At 43.0% G+C, this 19,363-nt stretch overlaps 1 protein-coding gene across 1 annotated transcript in view; it reads right to left on the reverse strand.

Annotated features, from left to right (window-relative positions):
* The window catches only part of LOC146796476 (uromodulin-like), a 583,380-nt gene that overhangs the window by 65,612 nt on the left and 498,405 nt on the right, over positions 1-19,363 (reverse strand). The window contains exon 15 of the mRNA XM_085629079.1: positions 2,387-2,632. Coding sequence (XP_085485205.1) covers positions 2,387-2,632 — 246 coding nt within the window. The remainder of the gene's footprint in view (positions 1-2,386; positions 2,633-19,363) is intronic.

Below are 19,363 nucleotides of genomic sequence, written 5' to 3' on the forward strand. Positions count from 1 at the left end.
ATTTCATTACCATAAGTAATGCCAACCCCATGCCTGCGTCCAGTCCCTGCGTTTTACCCCTCGCAGGCAACCAACCCCACGCTGCGCGACACATGGCCATCAGCAGAATGGGTTTGGGGGTAGGACCTGGCCTGCAGCCCCCCCCCGTAAGTGCCCTACCTCCCGCAATGCACGGCCATCAGGCATCCACAGCGCGCTATTGGTCTCGCACTTGCACTCAGCAGACTTACTGACTTTGTCAAAGAGTCAAAATACCAAAATATGAAATGTGTGCCTATTGACTTTATCAAGGGGTGAGCGTATCAATATATAAAGCAGATCTATCATATTTCTCCTAAAATCACCAAATCAAATGTATATCCTAGTAAACCACACAATGCAATGTGTAATAAAGTTGATAAAAATAAATAAATATTCAAAATTACTCTGAGTCTTTCTTTAAACATAGGTTCTATGATTGCATTTTCTGGGCTGAAAAATGTTAAAAAAGACTCAGAGACATGTTATTTTTAAAATAACATATATCTGAGTCTTCACTATTATATTTTTAGCCCACAAAATGCAATGATAAAAACCCCACAAGAAGGCCTTGCACGCCAGCTGAAGAGCATACAGCTCCAGCTTGATGTTTTTTTTTAACAATATAGTTAGTTCTCTTGCGTTCATGGACAGGAGACTGGCAGTTTATTTATTTTTATTTTGCTGAGGGTGCTGCTGCTCGCCCCACAGCCCGCATAACAAAAACAAAATGCTTGGTGGTCCCCTTACCCCTTCTAAAGACATCTCCAAGCTAAAACAAAATGTAAATAGCTGTTGCAAGGCATTTTGGGTCACTTCTTCAAGGAGCAGGGAACCCACAACTCAACTACTGTTTGGGGCCATGGGAATACCCCCAGAGCCCCTTCTGGCTCCCTTGGTGGGAGCCCACCTTTGTAGAAATGTTGGTAGGTGCCGCGGGTTCCACCCAGGGAACCCACAATCCTGGCATTGTTGGGGGCCGCGAGGGGAGCCCCATGGCCAAAGCGGGCTCCCCTGCCACCACCATACAGGGTGCCGGTGGGTGGAAGCAGCTTTCTTTCCCTTTAATAATTATAATGGCCCAGGGGATAGGGTCCCCGGGGCTGTAGAGTTTCGGTGAGGGGGGCCACACACTCTTCTGCTCCTATGTTAATGCTGTCCCAGGGCATGGGGTTCCCGGTACCAGAATTTGCTCAGGGAGAAGGCCTGCATGCACTCTCCCCTTTAAAAGCAATTCTGCCACCATGGGGGAATTTTTTTTACTTTATCCACAGATTTGCCAATCCACTGCAAATTTGTGGCAACATAAAAAAAAAATGTTTTGGCTGCAGGTGGGGTCCCTCTGGGACCACTCCACCAAGCTTAGGGGGGCAGGGCATCCCTACGCTCCCCCTTATATCTTTTTAAAACCATTTTCCTAGGACTGACTCCCGAGTCCTAAGATGGCTGCCACAACATCACTGTTGATATCGTGGCAGTCAATCATATCATATCCTGAGATGTCAGCACTGTGGATCCTTTGCAGTGTCAAATGCACAAAGCCTTTCAGCATTAGTTGCTCAAAAACTTCTGAACGGATTCACACCAAATCACAAAAAATATACATTCTGGACCAAGATCTTGCTCTCTACAAAATCTTGTGTAATTCTGTTTAGCAGTTTTCGCAGTATCGCAGTTTAATTTTCAGATGGAAATATTACTAGGGAAAGTGTGTTTTAGGACCCCGCCTTTTTCTTGGAGCCCGCTTCATGGATCACACCTAAACTTTTCGGGAAGGAGTTTTCGGGGGATGATATTATTTGGGGAAAGTTTTGTGAAGATTCTTCTAATGGTGCCAAAGTTATACGCAAACCAAATCATGTTTTGCTTATGGAAGCACGATCCTAACTATAACTACCTATCTATCAGAAGGGGGAAGGCTCAGAGAAAATGCAAAACATGCTTAATTTAGTGTACTAATTACAGATTGTATATGTTAAAAACTCCCCCACTGCATTCCTCTCAACTTGTAGTGAAGGTGTAAGTGTCATTAGTGACAGACGCATGCATTAAGCACTTTGCAATCAGTCTACAGTTCTATTATGAATGGGCACACTTACTTCATATAGGTATTGTGTTCTTTGTTGCATTGATGTTAAATGTTGTAGTAATGTTAGACCAAATGTTAGCATATATAGAAATAGACCATCATCTAAGTGGTACAAAATTATATCAGACACTTAACAAATAACATTCAGTCAAATATCAGAACCAATGAATAATAAAATGTATCCTTCAGCTGGTCTGTGTCAAATAAAATTTAGGGTAGTAGAACTCCAAAGATTATGAAATGTAAGCAGAAAATAGGAAAGTAGGGATCTTTTTCTACCTGTTTTTAATAATGAAATATTTAGTCGAATCTTCAGGATTGCTTGATGGTGTTGCGTAACAGTTCTTCAGCAGCAATTTGAACCGTGATGTGTCCCCTCCAGTAATCATCACTCCAATGTACAGCATAGTGTTGGAGGACAGCTGTATTTCGGTGCCTAAATAAGGGGAACTGAATGATGCATCAGTGTAGGCAGCCATCTTTAAGGTAAATTTCCCAGTGCTTCCTATATTGATGTCCAATAAGCTGCAAGCAAACATACAAAATTGAGATTCATGGCAAAAGGTATTTGAAATGCATCATGAATCAAATGCTGATATAGACCAGAGGTATCAATGTAGATTCAGAAGTGCTGGATCCATGTCACATTTTATGGTTAACCACTTACTATGTAACTCACTTCTGTTGAGACTCATTGCATGTAAATGTATTTCATGTGAACATCCTGGAAGTGTGGGGTGAATCTGGCCCTCCTGGACCAACTTTGGTCACCTATGAATGAGGCAGGGTGAGATAAACAATATGCTACATACACTGCACAATTTGTCGAAATACACATAGAAATTACTTTTGACGGCTACAGACCACTTCGACTTCTCCTGCTTTTGGCAGACGTGGCTGTCACATTCTTGCTCTCTCTGCATCTCCGACGAGCTCAAACCCTAATGCCACTCTCTTACTCCAACTACTTTCTGACCCCGCTTTTTGTGCTGTTTACCTGGAGAGTTTCAGTAGAGTTTAATATATGTTCAAGAAACTGAATGGTTTCCTTCATTTTCACAGTCCAGCTACTGCGAGGACAAAAGACAGGTCTATGCGAGGGCTCAAACTTTTTGCTAAGGTTAAATTAATATGTTACTGTTATGTGATCAGTACTACAGATATAAATTTACTAACACATTCAAATAAATTTGATACAGGTTGTAGTGTTTTTATTTTTCTTCAATTTCTTTTTATTGAAAGAAAAATAAAAGAGCTTACATAAAGGGTTCAGTGTTGATGCTCTAGTAAGTGTGACCATTTACCTTCCCCCACATGAATGTAATCTTGAGTAACTGAAAAAGTAAGAAGCTTCTTATCTTATTCTCTTGTATATTATAGTATAGTAGCTTAATGCAGGATTCAATGAAATAGGCCAATTTTCCAAACAAGCAAAAGCTGTAGGAGGGGAAAGTTATTAGGGCATCTAACTTCACTCTGGTTAAAAATGATGAACGGCTGTTCCACAAAAGATCAACCAGTCTGGAAAAACCTATGTAAAAGGGGACTTGCTGCATCAGCTTTACTATATGCTAATGGCTAGAAAATGCCAAACTGGCTGTACTCTGTTTGGAAACCAAAATAAATATCCTAAGAAAGAGATGTGAAAGCGGTGAAGATATCATCAGGTGAATGAGATAATTAAATAACTTAGTTATATGGTGTTTCACTGGAATAGGGCAGTGGTGATTCTAAGGGGCAATGAGCATAATACATTTAATGAAATTAAATGGTGTGACGGGAAGATGCGTACAGTCTTGAGACTGATATCTGTAAATAGGGTGAATAGGATAAGGAACTATGGTAATATCTGATTAGATCAGGAGTATGAATTTAATCATAAAGAGCATTGAAAAATATTAAGGTCGCCTTCAAAGAATGTACTGGGTAAATTGTTTATACTAGTCCAACACAAGCAGACTTCTTGTCAAACCTTGCACATTAGGAAAAATGGAGGAATTTAATAAAGCTTGGACTAGGATGGCCTCTTTAATCAAATTTCAAAAAAATGAAAGCACTTTTTGTTGTTTTTTTTTCAGATTAAATGAAATGTCGACAGACCAGTTGGATTCTTATGTGCCAGAACAGTAGTGGATTAATCACCTAGGCACATTCAATGCACCACAGGAATTGAAACGTATTACTGTTGAAGACCATCAAGATGAGGAATGGTCAAATAATCTTCTTTCCTCTGCAAATATTAAAATAATTGATGGAATAGGGGTTTAGTCTATCTCTAAGACCAGATACTATTATGATTTTGGTCTTAGAACAAGACCCACAGCTATGGGTGGTGATCTTTTAACGAGTGCTTATATTTATATTGAAAAGGGTATGATGGCAGCAACGTAAAGGCTCAAACATCAAATCTACATATAAAAGTGGGAACTGTGATGATCCACACTCCTGTAGGTTAATATCATTCAGCTGCATTGTCCAAAATATTTTCTGAATTAGTCCTTCACCATTTTGAAGACTGGGTGACAAAGATAATTAATCCCTACAAAGCAGGCTGGTTTACGACAAAGAATGAGCACACTACAATACACAATTGCCTTAAAGTACATTTCACAAACGATCATCATTGAAAAAACTTTCTAGGTCTATTATCTTGAGTTTAAGTCTGCTTTTAATACCGTGGACTGTAATACTCTATGGAAAAAGCTAGATGCTTCTAGCATACCTCATTTCCTTATTGTAATAAGTATCACTCTTTGTTGCAACACATGGGCACCGATACGAGTTGGGAAAAACAGTACACATGCAAAAAACAATACCCATGGCTTGTTGCTTTACCCCACCTTTCTTCTCTATTTTGTGCTGTGCTGTGTTATAATCAAAGAACTGGGATTTTCTCCAAAACTTAATGAGCATAAAGAAAATATTTTCCTTTATATGTATGACCTTATTTTTATGGATACTTTGGTCAACTTGTAGCTTTTTAATAATTTTTGTAAGCAAATAATTTGTTTATTAACTCTATAAAACCCAATAATGCTCTCTGACAAAAGTAAACTTAGGTAAGAGTTTGGCGGTTTGACCATCACTGGTCTGCTGTGTCCATGATCCTGCGGCGGTGGCGCAGCAGTCTAAGGCAGCAAGACGCTGGTGCCGCTGCGGCACTGCTGAGCATATTTAGGATTTGCCTCACCGTGACCCTATTCAAGACGGTGAGTCCACCATGTAAAGGGTGGCAGTGAGGCAACTAAAGGGGCCCTGCACCTCTCCAAATGGGGGTGCATGCAGGGGGGCACATGTTGTGCCCGCCTGTATTTCTGCCCCCCAGTTCCTGCATGGGAAGAAATGCATGACATGGAGCATTTTTTACCCTGTAGGAACGTGCTTCAGCGGTCCCACGTTGCTGCCTTTCTAAGGTTCTCCCTTGAGCCTTAGAAAGGCACCGCCGCAGCACACATCGCCTGCCAGGATTAAACTCATAATCCAGTGGGCAGTCTGAATTCGAGTTGGTGGTATTCCTGAGGGGCACTGGTGTGGCGGCCTGCAGCAAGACCGCCAAACTCGCAATCAGGTCCCAGGTATGGAGGTCTTTTAGTACAGCCTACGCTACACCAATTCGATATGGTTATAATGTGGGGATGGTGAGAAACTCCTAGGCTCCAGAGCCACGGGCGAAAGGGTAGTTTCCCAACGAGGGAGTAGCCTTGAGGAAAGTATGACTACAAGTATCCCTCCTTCCCCGATTTGGACTCATTAGGCCTGACTAGGGCTTTCTACATAGAAATTTGAAAAGATAAGAACAGGCCAAATAGGTGCTGTATATACTGTTATATATACATGTAAGTTTGCACTTATAAAGAGATCTGATGACTTTAGCAGTGGTCACAGGGAGTAACCCCCTTAGGTCCTGAAGAAAAGCCTTGGGGTAGGGCTTGAAACTAGTGGACCAGAGAAATGGTGGGTCATATACCCTAGGAGTTTCTCACCATCCCCACATTATAACCATATTGACTAGGGGAGGGAATAAATAATGAATCCTTTTACCACTAGTCAGATATTTTTAACCCTTCTTTTACATAATAAAAAAACCCACTCCAATACCATTATAACCAGCGTAGGTGTAGAGGAATAACATACTATTAGTGCCCCCACATATCCATTGGTCGCATCATGCCCCTTTCCGTAGCAGGTTAGGGATGAATCCTACGATGAAGTATGCCACCATGGGGTAACTCTGGTGGGTGAGGGTTACTTAAAAGGAAAACCTTTTCCTTCCCATGACGATGTTGATATTCATTGCTATTTTCCTAGGAGTGACTCTTTTTGGTTATTTGCAAATAGTTTGGAGGACGAGTCCTCTCCTTTTGCCTCTATCTCCCCCACTTGCTTTTTTGATGTAAGCCTATTTTCTACATCTGGTTTATTCATGTTATCATCAAATGAGCGAATATTTCTTTGTGGTGATGCTGAATATTATGTTCCTTTGTAGAAAATAATCACACTAAGCTTGAAGAATGGAAGTGGTATAATCCAATTTCTTTGCTCTTTTTACTAAGCAAACTGTGGCATGAAGGATTTCTTTCTGGGTGGTAGAACATATTTTGGGAGGACAGTTATCAATTTGCCAGTTTCTCGGTGCAAGAGAACCCACGTTTAATTAAATGTTTTAAATAATTCAAGATTATTTGGAAGGAGGTTGATACATTAACTAAATAATTGTGCATTGTTATAAATACATGTTGGCCTATGATGAAGTCTGGTGATTTGGAAAAGGAAGCCATTATAGGGAGATGCTATGTTCTGAAAGATTACCAAGCAATTTTTAGTGAGGGTGAACACTCTCAGGAGTATTGGAGGAAAATGTTTGTTTTAGTTGGATTTAGTTTTAATGAAAATAGGTTCATCAAATGTATATTGCATACATCGCAATATGCAAATTATATTGCAAATTGATACATAGGAATCCATTTTTCCAGAAGCTTTGAGACCACTGGTTCAATGTACAGGTCAAATAGTTTGGGGATCAGATTGAACTTTATAAAATGTCACACTTTAGAAGCAAGGGGTGAGATCTGAAGCCTTCAATTGTTGCACACTGTCTTCTTGAGGGGGTGAAAGATGAAAACTATTTCAGGAATAGCCCATTCCCATTCTAGTGGTGAATATATGTTTGGGGTGGTATCGTGATCAACTGTGTAGAACACTGCTAGCAGTTCCAATAGCACTAGAAGGCAAATATGATTACACATAATAAAATTAAAATCATCAAGAATCTGAGGGATTGCAGTTTCAATGCTGCCTGTGGGATGGAAATCCAAATGGAAGGAGCTTGGCAAATTTTTATCTGATATGTGGGGGAAAAGAGATGTTACAGTGAGAGATTTTTAGAAACTGGTCCTACATTCTGAAACTGTTTGGGATAAAATTAAACTTTTTAGGAAGCGTGCAGTCCGATCAGATTTAAAAGCAGAAGAGAGTGCACCTTTTCCAAGTGATTAATCAGTAATTTAGGGAATGAGGGTTAAAGCCCTGAGCACACTTTTATATAAAGTCTGCTGCTACAGGGTTGTCGAAATAAGATGAAGTGTTCTATAATTTTTAGAAGGGATTCAAAGTCAACATTTTTGCAGTAAGACTATTGTGCGGTTTTTCCTTTTGGAATGAATGGAAAGCGGAACACTTAAGATTCAATTTTGAGTTATCTTTAAGTTGCTATATTCTTCTCTGGAAATTAAGTTGACAATGTTGTTTGCTATCATGGTTTAACTTGGAAATTTTGATTTTGTTGTGGGGTTGATGCAGTGTTTAATCATTTGGAAGAGAGCATTTGGGTGATTATAACCCTCATTAATTTGGTTTTGGAAGAAGTAAGCTTTGGTGAAAAGAACACGATACTTGTGACTTTACGTCACTAGTTTTAATGGGTGATGGGCCTCAGGAATTTGATTTCTTCTCCTTTTTTTGTCAATTGTTCTTGTTGTCCTCTTGCTGGTGTTGTGTTCCTCTGTATACCAAGGAGGAGAGAGTTTCTTCTTGATTGATTTATGTAATAGCGGGTCAACATTTTTTGTAATGTTTAGAACAGCCTGATTGCAGAAGTATGTGCGGCCTTCCACAGAATGCAGCTTACTTAGATAGTAGTATGGATTTCAGATCTAGTGAAAGGTGACCAATTGAAATATTCTTTAATTGTCTTCTCATAATGTTCTTTATTGAGTTTTATTATTATGATGTCCTACCCTACAAGACTCTTATTTTGTTGATTAATGGTTTGTGAAGTAATGTTTGATGTGGGTGTGGGATTTGAGGAGATTTGTGGAAAACATGAGAGTTACAAGTGTAAGTTAGGCCAATGCAATGTACACCAAATTCCTTAATCCAATAAACCTGCACCTGCCACAACGTGTACATCTATGGGTATAGAGTTCACTTATAAAATCAATGCTTACCTTTTTTCTTTTACCATTTATCAAATATCAATGTATGTAGGATGAGCACAAGTGATATTTTGCCTGCTTTTAGTGGAAGTGAAATGGATGGATCACAATTTGTTAGGGGCAAGTCATGCATTTTCAAAGGGTGTGAAGATAAGGGATTATACAATTTGAACGATCAATCACACTGCCCAGGGGCCTTGCATCATAAGAATTATTATATCACCTTAGCTATTTTCCTATTATTTTTCATTGGGAAAAGTAAAACAACAAAAGCTTCACAAAACATACATTCTGAGTCCACCACTCGTAGGAAGCTGGCTCTGTATATACTATACCAAAGTAAGGTATAGGGTGTACAGAGTCCAGTAGATCCTCAAAGGTATAGCAGAGGCTAAATTAGATAATCACTAACAGCTCTCTTTGTGGTAGTGTGGTCGAGCAGTTAGGCTTATCATGAGGGTGTGTTAAGCATTTATTGTATTCACTCACTCAAAGGCTGATGGCACACACCCAGAGACAGAATCCAGACCAATTAGGTAAGTATAAAAAAGGTATACTTATGTTTTATTTCTAGAACCAAGCTGAACTTGGCACAGATAAGTGAAATATACTTTCAGATGCAATACTTTACAAGGAAATGAAGTTGAGGTTGAATTTGTAATTATTATGGGTTTATATTCAATTCTAAGACAGTTTAAAATACATAGAGATAACTTTTGGACCACTTTTAGATTACTTTTGAATTACATAGACTACTCTGAGTGATATGCCTAGATATCACATCGTGGATCCTACAATACAAAGGTAAGTAGGTCATCTTTTGGTTTAAAGTACAGTTACTTGGTTTTCATACAAAACACAGTTCAATACAGAACTTTTTAGGAACAAAAACTTGTAACATTGGTTCCTAAGGGGAAAAACGTTTTAATGGTTTACAGGTGAGTAAACGACCTGCAAGTATGGCTTTTGGTGGTTAGAACCAAGGTTCCCCAAGGTTCAGGTAGGCACTCAAATTGCAGCACTAGGGCGGCCGGTTGCTGAGTGCAGGGGTACAATGTTAGCCGAATGGGGCCACTTTTGCTGGGGCTGCTCATGGGCAGGCAACTCGATCTTGGGAGCCAAGCTCCTACAGTTAAGGTCAGGGCAAAGGGGGTCCTAGGTTGGCACCAAGTCCGCACCACCTGCAGTGTATGGGCAGCAGGGTGCAGGTTGCTTAGGAGGTGTCGGGAGCCCAATGCAATCCTATAGAGGTTCCCGGTTTTGGATTTGCACTGCAGTCTCGGTCCAGGAAGTCTGCCGGGAGAAACCAATAGCTGGGCAGGTAAGTTAAGGGGCTCAGGGACATAGGTGCACCTCTGGTCCTCTTTTCCAGGGCGCAGGGCGGCCAGATGCAGGGATGTCTTTTGAGGTAGGATTTTACCTTACCGGGCCACTTGTGGTTGAGGGGTCTCTGTGCGCAGGTTGCAGGCGATGTCGGGGAGTCCTGGAGGGGTCAACCCATGGTGGACGTGGACTCTGGAGTGTTGAGGGACCATGCTGGGATTGGTGGGCCCTTGGACTCGGGCTGTAGGCGACGGGTGCAGTGGTGGTTACAGGCATAAAGTTTCTTCGTCCAGAGCAGGCTCCGAGTCTGTCTTTGAAGTTTTCTTCTGAACAAACCTGCTCTTCACAGGAGATCCGGTCTTTGTGGAAGACAGTCAGTCCTCCAATGGACTTTGGAGGTTGCTGGCTGCTGGAAAAGTTGACTTTTGGCGCAGGATCACTGGAAACCGCAGATGGGCCTGTAGGGCTTGAGCCAAATCAGTTCTTCTTTACAGTCTCCTCTGCTGTGCTACTTCTTACGTCCTTCTTCTTTGTAGGTTGCAGGAATCCAAGAAGGCAAGGTTTAGGGTTGCCCCTAAATACTAAACTTAGGGGGCGTTTACAGTGGTGTGCAGGTGAGGACCAATAGATTCCTTCCCTGGGGTGACTATACCCCCTATTATGCCACACTCCAGTGGGAGGGGAGCATAAGCCTCTCTCTAATTGGCTGGGTCCCCTCATCTTCAAGAAGAAGGGGACTGAGATGTGTGATTCACCTCACCGTCCCCCGAGGGGTGGCGTTGGCAAAGGTGGGCACACCTCTACTCCTTTCCCGCCGATTCTCCCACACAAAGTGGTGGTTAGAGCTGGAGGGAACCAGTTGCTGGAGGCAGCAAAAGTCAGGGACAGTTTACAAAGGCGGCAGGCCTTTGAAACTTTCCCTTCATTGACCCAGCCCATCCTGGCGGAGGAGGTACAACACCTCTGCCAAGGATGGGCTTTGTTTCTGGACCCAGAGAGCGGAGGCCCTCTACCAAGGGGTCCAGAAACCTGTTTGGTGGTGTTGGACAGCCATTTAGGAACCCCATCAGGGCTGGTCGTTTTTCAGGGGGCATCGCTAAGATGCCCTCCGAGTGCATTTTACATTAAATCCCACATTGGCATCAGTGTGGGTTTAACGTAATGAAAAGTTTGCTACTAAACGTCCCATGTTTCGGTAAAGCCATTATGGAGCTATGGAGTTCATAATAACCAACTCCCAGACCATATGCTCTTTATGGCTTTACTGCACTTACAGTGTCTAAGAATGGACGTAGACACTGTAATGGTACAGTGCTCATAGACTATACCCTCACCTGTGGTCTAGTGCACCCCTCTAGAGGGGTGCCTTACCTAGGCTATAGGCAGTGGATTGCAGGCATGGCACACAGGGATGTGTGCCATGTCAACTCTTCACTTTTCTCTGCAGCAAAACACGCAGCCTGCAATTGCTGTGTGCGGGTGTCAAAGTGCAGGGTCTCTAAGGGTGGCACAATTGGAGCTACAGCCCTTAGAGGCATTCCTTGGTCACAGTGCCCTTGGTATCCATGGTACCTTTTACAAGTGGCTTACCTGTGGCCAGAGATTTGCCAATTCGAGGTACAAAGGTACAGTTTTGGGGAAAGAACACAGGCCCTGGGAACCTGATTGTCAGGGACCCAGGGCATATCAAGTCAAAGTGCTTCAGAAACCCGGCAAAAAGTGGGGGTGGGTTACTGCAACAGAAATGCACTTTCCTACACCACTACAACTACAGAGAGAGATTTGTACAAACTCTCACCCTCATTGATGTCTGATGGTAACCCACATTTTTCCCTTATGTTTTACTCAAATTTCACCACACCGGCTCAGAGGCCTTATCTACAGTCTGGAAAAATGCTAGCAGATTAACAAAGCCTTTCAACTTTATCATGAACTGTTGACCCAAATGAAGAGCTCAGTGGATAGACATAATTTTTGTGAAGGCAATTAAGAGGTGGTATTGATCAACAGGACAGGCATTTGATGCACTCCTTCCTTTTTTTGTAAAATAGTGATATTGGATCCATATTCTAGTCTTCTTACCCTCACTCTGGACATACCTTGCTATAAGCAAAACGAGATTGTGAATTATGCAGTGAAAATAATTGTAAAACTCTAGAGATATTCCACCAGGGCCAACGGCCTTGCTAGATGGCAGATTCCTGAAAACTTGGCTCACTCAATATAAAAAACAAGTTACTTACCTGTACACTGTGGTTCTCCAGTATTGATATCTTTTATAGATTCCCATGCTTGAATCTTCCCTGTCGTCATGGTGGGAGTCCCACGGTAACAGTAAAATAGTAGTATCAAAGCCAAAAGGACAGGCTCCCTTGAGAATCAACAGTATTTAGTAACCAGTTAACATCATTAAGGAACATCCAAACTCCAGCCAATCACATCGCAGATCCCTGAGTATCCATCCCCTGCAGAGACACCATACCTCAGATTTTGAGCACGAGTGTAGTTAGCCAAATAACAGAGGTATGGAAGGGTGCACCTCTATGAGGAGGATAGAGGACCGCATGTGAATCTGTAAAAGATCTAGAAAAGATATCAATACTGGAGAACCACAGTGTACAGGTAAGTAACTTGCTTTTTCTCCAGTATTGTATCTTTTATAGATTCACATGCTTGAATTAGACTAGTAAGCAGTACATAATCCCAATCAGAGGTGGAGAGGACAGGTGAACCATCCCACCATGCAACAAAATGCCATAACCTGAAGTGAACCAAGTAACTTAACTTCCATAGTTATAAAACACACAAATAAGATTTGGCAGAGATAATAATAATAATACACAAAATAGCAATAAACATAATAATGATAATAAGAATTCTTAATAAACCTCAGAAGGACTACCTTAAGTGAACGTACAACAAAGAGCTGTTTGTCCAACCGCAGCATCAATCTTTCTTAATGTGTCCAGGCAGTAGTGCCTTGTAAAGGTATGGACACTTGTCCATGTCGCTGCCCTGCAAATGTCTGGCAGGGACATGCCGGCAAACAGGGCCGAGGATGTTGCCATCTTCCTTGTGGAATGAGCAGTCACTTTGGAAGCAAGAGGGCGACCCGCCCTTTCGTGACAGAATGTTATAGTAGAAGAAACCCAGCAAGCAATCGAAGCTCTAGACACAGCCTGACCCTTTGTAGGGGCAGAGAAGGCGATGAGCAATTGAGTACATTTGCGGAAAGATTTAGTCCTTTGAAGATAAAACTTAAAACAACGCTTGATGGCCAAGGAATGCAGAACCCTCTCTGCTGGTTATGGTGGAGCAGGAAAGAATGAAGGCAGAACCACAGGTTCACTGAGATGGAACGTGGTAGGTACTTTGGGTATGAACGAGGGGTTAGTGCGCATCACCACTCTATCCTGCTGGAATTGAAGATGAGGTTCTGTAGCTGAGAGGGCTTGAATTTCACGAATACATCTAGCCGACGTGATGGCTAAGAGAAAGCCATTTTGCAAGATAAAAAATGCATGTCGCATCTGTGAATTAGCTTGAATGGTGCTTTCATGAGATGAGATAACATATTGTTCAATTGCCAGAGCACCGGAGCAGACTGAACCGACGGGTAGGCTCTGAAAAGGCCTTTCATGAATTCCTTCCCCAACCTGCAGCACCATAGGGACGGTTGTTTTGAGCGTCCTCTATACCTTGAAATTGCGGCCAAATGGACTTTTATCGAGGAATGAGAGAGAACAGCTTTTGTAGCGACAACAGATATGGCAAAATATTCTCCAGAGATGAAGAGAGTGGATGGCATGAGTGACTTGCAAACCAGGAGCAGAATCTTCTCCATTTGGCTGAGTAACATTTGACCGTGGAGGGAGCACAGGGCTTGTTAAGAATGGAACGGCACTCCTCAAGAATATCCATGTCCTCAAACTCAGTGTGGTGAGGAACCAAGCCGAGAAGTGAAGAGATTACATTTGTGGATTAATCACCTAGCCCTGATCCATAGAAAGTAGACTTTCTGAGGGATGAACACAAACTGGAGAGACTTCTGATAGGCGATACCGCTCTGTGAACTAGTATTGTTTGACCATGCAGGGGCAATGAGAATTGATGCAGCAAGTTTCGCGTTTTATTTGTTTAGGACCTTGGGTATCAGTGGAAACGGAGGGAATGCGTGGGCAAATGTCTCTTCACAGGAAGAAATGGAAGATGTTCTCTTGGTAACCTGGTTGACGGAATCTGCTGGCGTAGAACTGGCACTTTTTGTTGAGAACTGTAGTGAACAGATCCAGGGTTGGCATACCCAACACTGAAAAATTCTTCTGAGTTGAACAGCGTCTAACTCCTATTTGTGACACTGCTTGGAATCTCTGCTGAGAGAATCGGCCCATTCGTTGAGCACCCCTGGAACGTGTTGGACCTGTAATGAGATATTGTGATGAATTACCCAATTCCAAATTTGTTGCGCCAGAGTTGAGAGAGCCAGCGACCTCGTCCCTCCCTGTTTCTGTAAGTAAAACATTGTGGTTGTGCTGTCCATGTGAACAAGGATTGAGGAACCTTTTATCCTTGGAAGGAAGGAACGTAGCCCTAGAAATATTGCCTTCAGCTCCAACAGGTTGATGTGACAAAGAGATTCCTGATCCGACCACTTCCCTTGAACCTGAAGCTCCTGGAGGTGAGCACCCCATCCCTCCACGGAGGCATCCGTTGTCATGACCATCAGAGGCTCTGGAGGAAGGAAGGATAGGCCTTGTGAGAGATTGCTTTTGATTTTCCACCAGGACATCGCTCTGATCATCTGAGGTGTGACTGAAATGACGTCCTCGAAGGAGCCTCGGACTTGAACCCATTGGGCATCGAGCTGTTCCTGGAGAGGCCTCATCCATAACCGACAGTGAGGAATCTGAGGAATGCAAGATGACATCATCCCCAACATCGATTTGTAAATCCTCACAGTAACAAACTTTTTTGAAGAAAGGGACTGAGCCATCTTCGTCTGTATCATGGGATTTACCTCCCGAAGCGGGAGTTCTTCGAGCTGGGCCTCTGAAGTAAGTTGATGCAGGCATCTTCCGAAAGGACTGGGCAGAGTACTGAGGACAGAAACCCTGTTGGTAATAGGGATGAATAAGTGGTTGAGGCTGGGATCGAACTGCAAACTGGCCTCTTCCTCTTCCTCGGAAGGAAGAGAACCTTTTCTGTTGTAAATTGGCTGAGGATTTTGCTGTATCCATATCGGATTTGATAGCCTGAAGTGCCTATTCAACATGCTTTCCGAACAGAATCTCGCCATCAAAAGGATGCCCAGCACCTTCGCCTGGACTTCTGGTCGAAAAGTAGTAGCCTTCATCCGACCTTGTCTGCGCAACACTGCAGCACCCACCATCTGCCTAAAGGTGGTGAAGGCAATGTCCATATCCACAACAATAGCTTCCCATGAAGCTCTCTCACCCTCTGAAAGGATTTCCTTTGCCTCCTTTTTCCTATCTTCCGGCAGGAATTCCAAAAAAGGCGCAATGTCCAAACACATCTGCCTATCGTACTTTCCAAAAATAGCCATTGCCAAAAATAGCCATTGCATTGGAGGCTCTGATGGCTGTAGCAGCCAGCGCGGAGAATCTCTTTCAAATATTGTCCAACTTACGCCCCTTTGTCTGGCGGGGTGGTACATGGAGAAGCAGGTTTTTTTATCCTCTCTGAGCAGCTTGCATTATTATAGAATCAAGCTTCGGATGGCCAATGAGACATGTCGGAGGGTCTTCTGGTGCCCGATGCTTCTTATCCAGCTTTGGAATGACTGCTGGCACAGACGGTGGATTTTCCATGAGCTTGATACCTTCCTGCCACAAGAAGTGGATAATAAAGATTTCCCTAACCGAACGCTGAGTGGAAGCCTTAAAACTTACAAGAAGCATTTCACTTGCTTGATGGGCATAGGAAGGTTTAAGCGTTTTAAAGCTCTTTCATGCAGATCTAGGAAGCTGCCAATGTATGCAGGTGGAGAGTCAGCCGCTGGCAATGTGGGAGAAGGGGGCATATGAGCTACGTAGTCCTTCCACTCGTTATGGACATCAATGTCCACTTGTATCCCTCCCTCTTCCAGTTGATAGTCTCCACTGTCCGATGCCCTAGTAGAGATTTGCAGAGGAGGTTAGGACTTCTGTTTCGGTAGAGACAGTGGGGTTTCCTGAACTGGAGTAATGGCAGGTGCCTCCTGGTGGGAAACTGATTTCTGGGCCATATTGGCTTCAGGAAATTGCTTGTAGTAGTCATCTAGCATGAAACGTAAATCCGGTACTAGTGACGTTGGTACATTGATGGAGGGTTCTTGATGATCATCCTCCTCATATTCATAATATGGGTAGAGCTCCTGAAGGTATCAGGCATTGCGCATTTGAGCGCCTCTCTGAAAATCACCTGTGGTCTAGTGCACCCCTCTAGAGGGGTGCCTTACCTAGGCTATAGGCAGTGGATTGCAGGCATGGCACACAGGGATGTGTGCCATGTCAACTCTTCACTTTTCTCTGCAGCAAAACACGCAGCCTGCAATTGCTGTGTGCGGGTGTCAAAGTGCAGGGTCTCTAAGGGTGGCACAATTGGAGCTACAGCCCTTAGAGGCATTCCTTGGTCACAGTGCCCTTGGTATCCATGGTACCTTTTACAAGTGGCTTACCTGTGGCCAGAGATTTGCCAATTCGAGGTACAAAGGTACAGTTTTGGGGAAAGAACACAGGCCCTGGGAACCTGATTGTCAGGGACCCAGGGCATATCAAGTCAAAGTGCTTCAGAAACCCGGCAAAAAGTGGGGGTGGGTTACTGCAACAGAAATGCACTTTCCTACACCACTACAACTACAGAGAGAGATTTGTACAAACTCTCACCCTCATTGATGTCTGATGGTAACCCACATTTTTCCCTTATGTTTTACTCAAATTTCACCACACCGGCTCAGAGGCCTTATCTACAGTCTGGAAAAATGCTAGCAGATTAACAAAGCCTTTCAACTTTATCATGAACTGTTGACCCAAATGAAGAGCTCAGTGGATAGACATAATTTTTGTGAAGGCAATTAAGAGGTGGTATTGATCAACAGGACAGGCATTTGATGCACTCCTTCCTTTTTTTGTAAAATAGTGATATTGGATCCATATTCTAGTCTTCTTACCCTCACTCTGGACATACCTTGCTATAAGCAAAACGAGATTGTGAATTATGCAGTGAAAATAATTGTAAAACTCTAGAGATATTCCACCAGGGCCAACGGCCTTGCTAGATGGCAGATTCCTGAAAACTTGGCTCACTCAATATAAAAAACAAGTTACTTACCTGTACACTGTGGTTCTCCAGTATTGATATCTTTTATAGATTCCCATGCTTGAATCTTCCCTGTCGTCATGGTGGGAGTCCCACGGTAACAGTAAAATAGTAGTATCAAAGCCAAAAGGACAGGCTCCCTTGAGAATCAACAGTATTTAGTAACCAGTTAACATCATTAAGGAACATCCAAACTCCAGCCAATCACATCGCAGATCCCTGAGTATCCATCCCCTGCAGAGACACCATACCTCAGATTTTGAGCACGAGTGTAGTTAGCCAAATAACAGAGGTATGGAAGGGTGCACCTCTATGAGGAGGATAGAGGACCGCATGTGAATCTGTAAAAGATCTAGAAAAGATATCAATACTGGAGAACCACAGTGTACAGGTAAGTAACTTGCTTTTTCTCCAGTATTGTATCTTTTATAGATTCACATGCTTGAATTAGACTAGTAAGCAGTACATAATCCCAATCAGAGGTGGAGAGGACAGGTGAACCATCCCACCATGCAACAAAATGCCATAACCTGAAGTGAACCAAGTAACTTAACTTCCATAGTTATAAAACACACAAATAAGATTTGGCAGAGATAATAATAATAATACACAAAATAGCAATAAACATAATAATGATAATAAGAATTCTTAATAAACCTCAGAAGGACTACCTTAAGTGAACGTACAACAAAGAGCTGTTTGTCCAACCGCAGCATCAATCTTTCTTAATGTGTCCAGGCAGTAGTGCCTTGTAAAGGTATGGACACTTGTCCATGTCGCTGCCCTGCAAATGTCTGGCAGGGACATGCCGGCAAACAGGGCCGAGGATGTTGCCATCTTCCTTGTGGAATGAGCAGTCACTTTGGAAACAAGAGGGCGACCCGCCCTTTCGTGACAGAATGTTATAGTAGAAGAAACCGAGCAAGCAATCGAAGCTCTAGACACAGCCTGACCCTTTGTAGGGGCAGAGAAGGCGATGAGCAATTGAGTACATTTGCGGAAAGATTTAGTCCTTTGAAGATAAAACTTAAAACAACGCTTGATGGCCAAGGAATGCAGAACCCTCTCTGCTGGTTATGGTGGAGCAGGAAAGAATGAAGGCAGAACCACAGGTTCACTGAGATGGAACGTGGTAGGTACTTTGGGTATGAACGAGGGGTTAGTGCGCATCACCACTCTATCCTGCTGGAATTGAAGATGAGGTTCTGTAGCTGAGAGGGCTTGAATTTCACGAATACATCTAGCCGACGTGATGGCTAAGAGAAAGCCATTTTGCAAGATAAAAAATGCATGTCGCATCTGTGAATTAGCTTGAATGGTGCTTTCATGAGATGAGATAACATATTGTTCAATTGCCAGAGCACCGGAGCAGACTGAACCGACGGGTAGGCTCTGAAAAGGCCTTTCATGAATTCCTTCCCCAACCTGCAGCACCATAGGGACGGTTGTTTTGAGCGTCCTCTATACCTTGAAATTGCGGCCAAATGGACTTTTATCGAGGAATGAGAGAGAACAGCTTTTGTAGCGACAACAGATATGGCAAAATATTCTCCAGAGATGAAGAGAGTGGATGGCATGAGTGACTTGCAAACCAGGAGCAGAATCTTCTCCATTTGGCTGAGTAACATTTGACCGTGGAGGGAGCACAGGGCTTGTTAAGAATGGAACGGCACTCCTCAAGAATATCCATGTCCTCAAACTCAGTGTGGTGAGGAACCAAGCCGAGAAGTGAAGAGATTACATTTGTGGATTAATCACCTAGCCCTGATCCATAGAAAGTAGACTTTCTGAGGGATGAACACAAACTGGAGAGACTTCTGATAGGCGATACCGCTCTGTGAACTAGTATTGTTTGACCATGCAGGGGCAATGAGAATTGATGCAGCAAGTTTCGCGTTTTATTTGTTTAGGACCTTGGGTATCAGTGGAAACGGAGGGAATGCGTGGGCAAATGTCTCTTCACAGGAAGAAATGGAAGATGTTCTCTTGGTAACCTGGTTGACGGAATCTGCTGGCGTAGAACTGGCATTTTTTGTTGAGAACTGTAGTGAACAGATCCAGGGTTGGCATACCCAACACTGAAAAATTCTTCTGAGTTGAACAGCGTCTAACTCCTATTTGTGACACTGCTTGGAATCTCTGCTGAGAGAATCGGCCCATTCGTTGAGCACCCCTGGAACGT

This window comes from Triturus cristatus, chromosome 10 (assembly GCF_964204655.1).
Source record: "Triturus cristatus chromosome 10, aTriCri1.1, whole genome shotgun sequence".
Lineage (NCBI taxonomy): Eukaryota > Metazoa > Chordata > Amphibia > Caudata > Salamandridae > Triturus > Triturus cristatus.